Source organism: Nyctibius grandis, chromosome 24, assembly GCF_013368605.1.
Source record: "Nyctibius grandis isolate bNycGra1 chromosome 24, bNycGra1.pri, whole genome shotgun sequence".
Classification (NCBI taxonomy): domain Eukaryota; kingdom Metazoa; phylum Chordata; class Aves; order Nyctibiiformes; family Nyctibiidae; genus Nyctibius; species Nyctibius grandis.
Window position 1 is genome coordinate 1,027,029 of NC_090681.1, and position 10,773 is coordinate 1,037,801.

The 10,773-nt window shown below is 56.7% G+C and overlaps 1 protein-coding gene across 1 annotated transcript; it reads left to right on the top strand.

Annotated features, from left to right (window-relative positions):
* The first annotated feature begins 86 nt into the window (after nt 1–86).
* On the top strand, nt 87–5,868 carry TRAPPC3 (trafficking protein particle complex subunit 3). The gene is made up of 5 exons (XM_068417865.1): nt 87–182; nt 2,888–2,985; nt 3,207–3,306; nt 3,562–3,744; nt 4,404–5,868. The coding sequence occupies exons 1-5, from the start codon at nt 141–143 to the stop codon at nt 4,521–4,523; spliced, it is 543 nt and encodes a 180-aa protein (XP_068273966.1). The 5' UTR covers nt 87–140; the 3' UTR covers nt 4,524–5,868.
* The last annotated feature ends 4,905 nt before the right edge of the window (nt 5,869–10,773 follow it).

A 10,773-nucleotide genomic window follows, 5' to 3' on the forward strand; every position in this document is an offset into this window, starting at 1 on the left:
GGGATGCGTAGTTCGGCGGCGCGGGCGTGGCGGGGCCGGCGGCGCGGCGGGGACTGCGAGTCCCGGCGTGACCCGCGGCGCGGCGCGGGGCCGTGCGGGAGGTGGCCGGGCCGGGCCGGGGACGCAGCGGGCCGGGCAGGATGTCGCGCCAGGCCGGCCGCGGCACCGAGAGCAAGAAAATGGTAACGGCGGGGCCGCGGCACCTGAGGGGCCGGGACCCTGCGCCGCCCGCCCGCGGGGACAGGCCCGGCGGCGATGGCAGGGCCGGGGCGGGGGGTGCCGGAGGAGGCGGAGGCCCGGCCCGGCTGTCAGGTCGAGGCCCGCGGCAGGGCCCGGCTCTGCCCGCCTCGGTTCGCCTCTCCGGGCCGTCACCTGCGGGGCGGGCACCGGCTGCCCCTTCCCCCGCCTGCCCCGGAGGCCCCAGGCGCTCGGCAGCGGTGCGGGGCGGCGGGCGCTGCGCGACCGGCACCGCCGGGGCTTGGAGCCCGGCTCGACCTAAAGCGTCCGGTACCCGCAGTCGAAGCACGTTGTTCTGGCGTCTCTTTCCTCTTCCCTGACCCGGTTCCGTGTTGTCAGCGCACCTGGGCTGGGAATGGGAGACGGAGAACAAAAGTGCAGAGCTGCGGTTAATTCTGCTCAAACCAGATCGAATTAATTCATTTTTGATGCAGTGTCAGCATTTAAAAGCCAGTAATAAAAATAAAACCTGTTTTTTCTCCCTCTTTGGCCATGTTGACGGGCTGGTTCAGGCTCTCAGCAGAGGCCCAGCAGCTGCCTGCTCCGCACCGCGAGGGATTCCTTTCTAGGGGTTCAATGCCTTAAATACAACGATTTTTATTGAAGGAATTGGTGTAACTTGATTAGGATTCTGACATGTTTGTAGCCACAGAACGGTTATATAGTGTTGAGACGACACGCTAGTCTGCAATACGAAAAAATATAAATAATAGGAAAAGTACAGGGCACTTTAATTCCATTAGATGGGCTGGAAATGAAGTGTTCATTTACAAATACGGATTTAGAAGTTTGCCTTGTTATAACACTTTAAACTTACCTGAATAGCAGCGTTGCAGGCAATGACTGACCAACACCTCGGGGCTGGTAACAGCAGGTGACAGCTTCATGGCTTTACACAGTAAATGACACCATTTTGGACTGGGAACAGCTGGATTTCCGCCATCCATTCACCCCCTCTCTCTCCAGCTGCTGAGCCCTGTCTTTACTAAAATTACTGAAACCTTAAAAACAGCGTAACCTTTTCTGCATGTTTGTTAAATTTTCTGCCAAGTGTCTGACTCTGCCAGTTGAGCTAAAGGAGACTTCCACCTTGTCCTTCGCTCTTGAGTGATGGAACCTTTGTCTTTCCAAGAGGAAAGCAGGATTGCAAGTAAAAAAAACTAAAGAATGTGTCAGCTCTTTAGATCTAAAACTGGGCAAAAGTACCGAGGAGCCTGAGTGGTGCTTTTCAGGTGCTGAAAGCCTTTTGGTAGCTAATTGCTGTTGAGTTTGTGAATTACAATGACAAGGTGGAATTCCCCCCTGTCTTCTAACAAACCCAGTTTCTGTTGGTTGAATGCTGCCCTTTGGGAGTGATTCCTCCTTATGTTTGTCTTGGCTTTGTGTAAACTTGTTCAGAATGAAGCGCGATCAGTGTTGTCACTTAACTCTGATGTTCTCTCTTTTCCCTCCCTCTCTGCCTGCCTGCTGCTTTCATTCTGTAGTATTGGTATTTGCCATTCATTTCACCTTCTGCATCTATGCATCTCATGGTAGGTGATAGGCTTTTAATCTGAGATTAGATTCTCTGTGATGTTTCTGAATGCTAAAACTGAAAGCAGAAATAAGTTATGATGGTTTATTTGTTCCTGAAAACACTTCCTTCAGGCTATGTGAAAAGCTAAAGCCTATTGTAGCTTTTTGTTTTGCAGCCTTTAATGACCGTGTTAATCACTGACCGGCTTAACGGCTCCCAGGAAAATGCACTCTGACGTAGTTGCTTCAGGTTGAGGATGGGTGACGGTGGTGCTGGGAGAGGAGACCTCTTCCCTTGGTGTCTGGCATCTGTGCAAAGAAAGCCCAAGTAACTTTGGTCCTAGCCAGGCGCAGAAAGTGCATGTGCACAGCTCACATCTGCTGAGCTGACCTGAAATCGTCCGTGGTGTTCCTCTTCTGGGTCTGAGGAGCTGATTTTAATGTATGAAGCAAATTATGTGCCTAGATAACTCTAGGGAGCAGATGAGTTGTTTTTTCTTGGTAGCAGAATGTAATAAATCTGCGAATGGACGAGCATCCTTTGTCCTGCTGAAGGGACCAGCAATGGAGCCTAGCGAGTGTTGCCCGTTCGCAGCGCGTTCACGGAGCACAGAGAACAGTTTGAGCCGGTTTTCACCTCTAGGTCAGTGGCTGAAATAAATTCAGGGCCCTGGCAACTGCACGTTTAGCCATCCAGGAGGTGGTCGGTAGCACACCAGATGACCTGGTGGTGTCCTTCTAGTTGTCTGGGGATGTGCTCATTAAAGCAGAGATACTAATTGGCAGCTGATGAGCGCAGCTAAGAATGGCTGCAGAGCGTGAGCAGCCTCCTGGCTTGCCTCCTCCGGTCAGATCCAGGACATGTTAGTAGGAAGCACTGTGTGTGTGGAGAGAGGGAGAGGAAGAAAGTGTTCAGTCATTCCTAGTCAAAGAGGATTTCTCTTTCCAAGGAGACTGAAGTTGCCTTGCCAAAATGTGAGCTGGGATCCCTCCTTATTAAGCAGCAAATTCCTTTGAGACAGCAGGTTTCTGTTCCCCCTCTCCGGGCCAACGGAAGCAGCGCTGGACGCAGATGCAGCAGTGCTCAGTCAGTTCTCTCTCTGGCTTCTACTAAACCCCTTTTGGCTCTGTCTAGAACTCGGAGCTCTTCACGCTGACGTACGGCGCTCTGGTCACCCAGCTGTGCAAGGACTATGAGAACGACGAGGATGTCAACAAGCAGCTTGACAAAATGTAAGTGGATCTGCTGCAGCGGAGCCTTGTAGGAGCTGGGGTTCACAGCACATCTTTGTGTGCTGCTCTGGGAATAAAAGCCTGGCAGGCTGCATTGTGTTTAATACTGATATTTCCCAGATTTAATTTTTGTCCCTCTGCTATCTTCTGTATAAACCTTGGCTGTCTCTCAAGCTGCGCTCTTCGCACGCTGTAGCTGTTGCTCTTTGGTACGTTCACAGGGGTTACAACATAGGTGTTCGGCTCATAGAAGACTTCCTTGCCCGGTCCAACGTCGGAAGATGCCACGATTTCCGTGAGACTGCAGATGTTATTGCAAAGGTAATCATCCAAGCACAGCTCTGTCAGGTTTTGCATGTGAGGATAGAGTGTTTGCTACTCACAGGGCTATTCTGAGAGTTTGACTGAGATTTTGGGGAGGAAAAAGAGAGAATTGGATCCCTGAGTGCTGCTGACTGGTGGGGATTGGGAGAAGGGCGTGGTGTTTCCAAAACCCTTTAGTAATTTTACAAAGATCAGAGCTGTGCTGTCGCTTCATGGGACGTGTTGTTGTTCATACTCTGTTTGACATAACAGATAGCATTTAAAATGTACCTGGGCATCACTCCGAGCATCACCAACTGGAGTCCTGGAGGCGATGAGTTCTCCCTGATCTTGGAAAATAACCCCTTGGTGGACTTTGTTGAGCTCCCTGACAACCACTCATCTCTCATCTATTCCAACTTGCTGTGTGGAGTGCTGCGAGGTGCCCTGGAAATGGTGAGCCAACATCTCTCTTCCAGTGAGACAGATATATGAATAGCCAAGGTATCAGCAGATACTTTTAATGTCTAGTTTGTGTTTGTGACTTCTGTGTTTGCTTTGGACTTGAAATCCATTCCTAGGAGGAGAGCAGAGCTATTGCGTCTGGCAGCTGTGAGTCCCAGGGGTGCTGCCCAAGCCCCTTCATCTTACGACCCAAGTACAAGCACTAATATCTCCTTGAATTTTCATGAAGCTTCAAAATCCTCAGTTTGTAACTGCTCTGAGCCCTGGCTGGAAATTGGCTGGAACAAGAGAACAGCCGTGTCTCAAATTTAGGAGCCTGTAGTTAGGCTTGATTACCTTGCTTGGCTGAAATTTTTGAGGAACATGCGTGGAGCAGCGGGACGTGCAGCCCTGAGCGATAGGGTTAACTGGGCTCTGTCTCTGCAGGGAGTCCCAGTTACACTGGAGGAGGTACCTGCTGTCTGCCATGTAGGCCACAATGTACAAGGACGGTGTGATCCTGGAAAATAATGACTGTTTCCGTAGAGCTCTGCATTGCATGTCATGCCCTCAGCGTCCTTAAGCTGGTGCTTCACGATCAGACGGTTCCTAGAGAAGCTGCTATTATAAGGGAGATAGATAACAGCTCTTCTTCCTCTTCCACCACCCAGGTTCAGATGGCCGTAGATGTAAAATTTGTCCAGGACACGCTGAAGGGTGACAGCGTCACAGAAATAAGAATGAAGTTCATCAGGCGGATTGAAGACAACCTTCCAGCTGGTGAAGAGTGAGTCGCAGCCCAGTCTCCCTTCGGGACTGGCGGGACCAGCTGGGTTTGGCCATTAGCTTCGTCACAGGTCTGTAGGGATAGAGCGCTTGTTGTCACAGGTCCGTAGGGATTTGGTGCCCCTGTACATTCAGACTGACTCACTGACTGTTTAAGATGATGTTATATTCTTCTACTGTTACTTCCATCTTCTGTAGAAGACAATTGTCTGGTTGCTGTTTATTTCACAGGTTCATTCTGAAGCTTTTTCATAAGGTGATGTCTTTTTCCTATTCCCCTGGGGACTCTTTCTATGCTAAGTTTCTAATTGTGATGACTGGTTGTGCGAGAACTGCTGCTCCAACTCTGGAAGAGTCTGTTCAAATCTGAGTCCGTGTTTTATTGCCAGAATTGGAGACTGAGCTATGAGAGCCCACTGATTTACTGTTAAATGCTGTCCTTAAAAGAGGTGTTTAATATTCATTCTGAGATAAGCAGCCTCCTGGCTCCTCTCTTGGAAGGGAAGGACCCATCAACTGCGCTGGAGCAGCAGTGAATATTTTACATGGAGAACCAGGGGCTGCGTGGCACGTCCACAGAACGAAAACCAAAACTCAGAGGAACAACTGGGAGGTATGAAATGCATTTCAGCAAGTAGAGCGTGTTCTCTTGTTACGGCGTATAAACACTGCACAGCGTGGAGGTGGTGCTGGGGTGTATTCTCACAGATGTTTAGGCTACAGCAGAATTTCCCGTTACTTAAATTGGCAAGCTTCGGCAGTCTGTGGCACCTGCTGCTCTGTAAAATAAATACACAAAGTAGTGTTACATCTCAAAAAGCAAGATATTGGAAACTCCGCTTCCTCTGCCGTCCCGTTCAGCCAGAAAACGCAGTCAGGCGTTCAGTTCTCAAATCACGTTACATAGCATGAAGGCACAGATCTGCAGAGATAATTAGGAGCTTGAAGTCGATCGCTCTTCCTGGCTTCCACAGCAGCTGGTGGCTCAGATACCTTTGTAGGTTTATGCCTGAGTGTAAGGTGAGAGAGAAAGCTGCCGCTTGTGCTGCCATTCGTTTAGGTTCTCCAGATGAATGTTTGGTCCCCTGGGCGGCTCACCCCGTCCTTTTTTTGCCCAAAAGAGTCCCTGTGGTGGGAGCGTTTGGATGCCCCACGTGGTGTGTCCTGGGATGGGGCAGCGAGTCAGAGAACGACACAGAGCAGCGGTGGTTGGGTGGTGTTGGAGGCAGAGGTGCTGCGCAGTCACGTTGCGGAGATGAAAAAGATCCGTCGTTTCTCGTCGTTGACCATTCTAAGTCATTTTAAGGCTGCATTTTAAAAGCAATTGCATTAAAAGAATCCCGGTGTCAACTCTTCAGTTTCCTCTTGCTTTTTTTCTTGGTGACGCGGGTGCTGGTGCGGAGCAGCGGCTGAGCGGGGCTGGCAGGGCGACGGCAGCACCGCACCAAGAATGTCTGGCTGCTGGCGCCTGTGGAAGTTGCTGCCTGAAGGAAACCTGCCCGGTATTCAGCCCACGGAGGGATTGTGGCGGGGGGTGGGACTTGGGGGCAGCGCTGGGAAACCAGACAGTCCGTGTTTGCTTGGTGGACTGGCCTCTCTCTGCCCCGCGAATACCCGAGCGTGTGCATCAGCAGGGACGCGGTGCCGGCAGCCCGAGGCGATCTGCTCCAGAGAGAGCTGAGACACGCTCTTTGTGGTCATTCCTCGTGCCAAAACATCACCTCGGGAGGCATCGGTGCCCTCCGTGCCAGCTCAGCTCCACGCTGCCGTCGGCCATGCGGTGCTGCGGCCGGGAGGGTGCAGGCGAGGAGTGGCCACAGCTGGCTCTGCGGGAGCAGGAGCTCACGCCTCCCTTGCTTCTATAAACGGTGTAAACGCTCCCCAGGAGCCTGCAGCGTGTGCCGGTGGGCATCCCCCTGCCCCGGGGGGGCACTGAGCCCCCCCAGGGCTGCACCCTGGCCCCTGCCAGAGGACGGGGCAGTGGCAGCTTTTGCAATGAAGTGGCTTTTTCTCTTTGGCTGGCACTGGTGAGCATCACATGCCGCCTGCCCGGCCGGCAGCGAGAGCCCAAACACCCCCGGCTCCTGGGACAGCGCTGGGCTCCCAGGGGGTCTGAGGGGACGGAGCCCTGCGGGAAGCGGGTCCTGAGCTCCCACTGCCGCCGCCCCCCCAGGAATTACAGAGCTGTGCAGTAATTTGCTGGGGCAACTGGGTCAAAACCAGCCCAGACCCTCTGGAAGAACAAAAAGCAAAAATCGCATTAAGTAAATTAAAACTGTCTACGGCCGAGGAGCTCATTGTAGACAAGGGAGAATATGCAAAAAGCTCTGTTTGAAACCTACTAAATATTACCATGTGCTGTTTATAGGAAACAAATGGGGAAAGGCATGCTGCATCAATAAAACCCTGAACATGGTTGGAGTTGGACTAAAGCCTTTCCACGGCTCTCGGTTATTGAATACCCGTCGCTTTCATGCGGTGCCAGGCCTGACCCCTGGACACATACCGCGAAGGGGAAAGTTGACTTGTGGGAATAACAGACATTCCTGGGGAACGATTTAACCTGGCAGGAAAGGAGGCGACTTCCAGCCTTTCATATCTCTGCCCGATATTAGGGATGACAATAGCAACAAGTCAAGGGGGGACGCGGGACACAGGGCGGGAGCGCTGCCGGAGAGCGATGCTGCGGGACCCCGGCGCGTGGGGCGAGCCCCCCGCCGTGCCCAGCCCCTGCCAGCCCACGGGCCCTGCCTCGCCCAGACCCTGTGTCCCAGCCGTGCTCTGGCTCCATCCCCGGCCCAGGCTCATGGGAGCTCCAGCTGCCCGCAGGGAGCAGAAGGAGCTTGTCCAGCCCTCGCCCTCCCCGAGCGCTGGTTCCTCCCGTGGGTGCACTGGCCTTTGGCCAGTGCCCAGCCGGAGGTGCCCGACGGTGAGCACTGGTGGGAGCTGAACTCCCACCCCACGCAAGACTTACCAGGGTCTAGCTGGAGGGTTTAAACCAGTTCACCCCCCGGGTGCTCCCGCTCCAGGCTCACTCAGGGTTTGTCACCTGCTTTGCTGCGGGCAGCGGGCAAGGGCAGTTCGCTGCTGCCCTGCTCTGACGGCACAGGACGGGGCTGGGGGCACCCCGGCTGCAGCGGAGCTGACCGTGAGCCCCACCATGCACGTGGCCACACTCCACACCACCTCATGCTGGCCTGTGCCAACAGCACCCTGCTCCCACCCTGTCACCAGCCCTTCTCCCCTGGCTGGTGGGAAGCAGAGTGACCAGCCCTGCTCCTGCCACCCAAACCAGGGGCAGGCAGCAGCCCTGGGCACTGCCCCATGGCCCAGCACCCACTGGTGGGGCAGGGATGGTGCCGGGAGAGGAGCCCGGACAGGACAGGGGAATCTCTCTGGGAGGGAAGCGTTTCCAGACTGGTGTCCTCATTGCCGGGGCAGCTCCCACAGCTTTCAGCCAGATGTGCTTGGCCGGGGTGCCGGGCGCTCGCTGGGGCTGCGCGAAGGATGTTTCACCCGAGAGGGCTCGTGCACCGGGGACGGCAGCTCCTCCACAGGGCTGGCACGGTGCCGGCGGCCCTGAGCGGCCGAGGTGTGGGCAGTGCTGGTGGGGATGGGCTGGCACCATCCACTCACAGCTCAACAAACGTCCCCCTCGAGCCCCGCAGGTGTGGGATGCTCAGCCCCAGCCCCTCAGGGTGCTCCAGCCCCGCATCCCCGCATTGAAAGGCTGCTGGCAGCACCAGGGCCAGGAGAGGGGATGCTCGGGGTCTGGGGGTCAGCCAGGCACGGACCCGTCCCCAGCCCAGGGCTCCCAGCTCTGCCCAACCTGGCCGAGCACCTCCCTGCGCTTGGCCCCACCTGGGTACCAAATGAATGTGTTCTCTGCCTGAGAACAGTCTGGCAAGTTTGGGTACGTGGATACTTTTACAAACCTTCCCGGGTCCCTGGGCCAGCTGGGGAGCACACTCAGCTGCCCCAGGAAGCCCGAGCAGCTTACAAAATGCTTCCCCAAGTCACAGCCGTGCTGCAAACCCCCTGCCCTGGCCCACACGGGGTTGCCAATGCTGGGAATGCCCGCTGGCCACGGCGCCAGGGCAGGGCAGCCCTTTGGCACCCGCCCTCCTGCAGAGCCCTCACCAGGGCCGAGGAAGAGGAGGAGGTTCCGCAGTTCCCCTCCTCGGACTGGGGGACTCAAGAGCTGCCCCAGCAGCGCTGCTCGGAGCTCTGCCACGTTTTGGTGGCGGTTGGTATTTCGGGTGAAGGGAAGGAGGCTCCATTGTTCCTCTTTTATTGTTTTGTGTTTCCTAAGCGGGACAGGCCCCCTCCTCCCACGCTCTGCCCGGCTGTGGAGCTCATCCAGCCCTTCGAACGCCAGCGCTGCAGCAACGGCGACTGTTAAAGTGCTGGGCGAAGGGAAACGCAACGAGAAACGTCCCCGCTCGCAGGCACAGACCGGCCCCAGCAGCACACGCGGGGATGGGGGTGTTTGGGGCAGGGACCCTCTGTGGGACCGGATTCATCCCGGTGTCCCCCTGCACCCAGTCGGGTCCGTGCTCCCGTGGCACCACGCGGTGCTTCGTCTCCGTACGTGGCTGTTGGGGCAGCGGCAGCTCACGCCGGGCTGCGAGGGGAAGGGACGGCCCTGGACGACGGCACGAGTCACAGGGAAACAGACTGACACAGGCCGAGCCGCCACTCCTGCCCCGCGCCATGACCCAGCGAGGACACCGGTGCCCCCGGCCGCCCCCACCACGCCTCCCATCAGGCACCCGGCCAAGGACCAGCCTTTCTCCCTGCGGTTTCGCTGCTCTCGGTTTCTCTTTCTGCTCCAAACAACTAAACCCCAATAATTAAAACCACAGCTGCTATTGTCCCGCAGCCCCTTCCCCTCCAGAAGCCATCGCGGGCTGCCTGGCAGCGCAGGATGCGGCACGGGGGCACGGTGCCCGCGGGACGGGGTACGGCCCAGCAGCCGCTTCACACAACACACACTGAGGCCATGAGCTCGCTGCCACCCCAGAAACAAAGTCACAACATTTCCAAGGGCCAGTGACCAAACGCAACTGAAACACCGAGCCCAGCTCGGGTGGGTTTGCTGGAGGCGGCTCAGGGAGCTGCTGGTGTCAAGCAGCCCTGGCCCCTGACAAGACCTTCAGCTGCAGGCCAGGAACAGACGGGCATTTTGATGAGAAACGTTTGTTTTCTCTTAAAATAGTTTTAATTGTGGCTTCCAGGGAAGGGAGCTGCTGGGACGGCCCGTGTTTCCCTGAGCCACGACAAGCCGGGTTTCCGAAGGGCATCTCGCCCATCGGCTGTCCCGGGGCAGGAGCTGCTCTCACAGCCCATCCCCGCTGCACTTGGGCTGACCTGGGCTTACAAACGCAGGGCTGGAGCTTCCCTCCTCACCCCAGGCCACCCAGCCCCTGCTCAGCTGCCACTTTCCAGAGTAAATCTCTCCTCCACCGGTTCAAACCTGCAGCAGCACCCGGGGAGGGCGGCTCAGTTGCTGGTTCCCCCTCTCCCTATGGCCATCAGTCTGGCTGTCCATGCAGCAACGAGCCAGTGCTGGCAGAGGAGCAGCGAGCCCCAGCCCTGCCAGGGTGCTGGCTGGCCCTGGGAGCCACCACCCAGCCCTGCACATCTGGGCAGCAGCTGGGCGCAGGCATCGGCACGGCTCCCGGGGGACACACGTGGGGTGTCTCTTTGGCTGCTCCCAGGGACAGGCTGCGAGGGGCAGCCTCGGGGACCCCCTTCCCTCCTGCCTCCCCAGCACAGGCACCGTCTCCCCTCGCAGGGTTTGCTGAAGCCCCCCATGCCCAGGCAGCCCCGAGCTGTGGGACACCAGAGGTTGCTCAGCCGCTGGCATGGGGTCAGCACATCACCCCAGCTCAAGTCCTGCGGGTGACCCTCCCCGAGCCCGGCACTGCTGGCTTTGGGGGGTTGTTTTGAAAGCCCCAGACTTTCATCTCAGCCCCAGGATCCCTGCCTGTCACACGCGGGCAGCCGAGACACGGGATCTCACGCGGGTAAAGTGCTCGCCAGAGCAATGTCTTTTTCCAGCAAACAAATACTGATTTTCCTTTGACTGGTGCTAGTGCTGACATCCAAGAGCTTGGAGAGAAGTTGCCAGGCATGGGGCTGGCTCTGCCCCAGGCTGTGGCTCCACATCCCCATCTCCCCACTGGGCAGGGAGCTCCCCGCAGCCACCCCTGTGCCCTGGCTGGAGCCAGGACCTGCCCCGGGGCCAGTGCT

What these genes read in the sequence shown, in the direction of transcription:
- TRAPPC3 (XM_068417865.1), top strand. Translation starts at nt 141, where the DNA reads ATGTCGCGCCAGGCCGGCCGCGGCACCGAGAGCAAGAAAATG. An exon ending in AACAAGCAGCTTGACAAAAT is followed by an intron (nt 2,986 to 3,206) that starts GTAAGTGGATCT and finishes GTACGTTCACAG; the next exon opens with GGGTTACAACATAGGTGTTC. An exon ending in CTGCAGATGTTATTGCAAAG is followed by an intron (nt 3,307 to 3,561) that starts GTAATCATCCAA and finishes TTGACATAACAG; the next exon opens with ATAGCATTTAAAATGTACCT.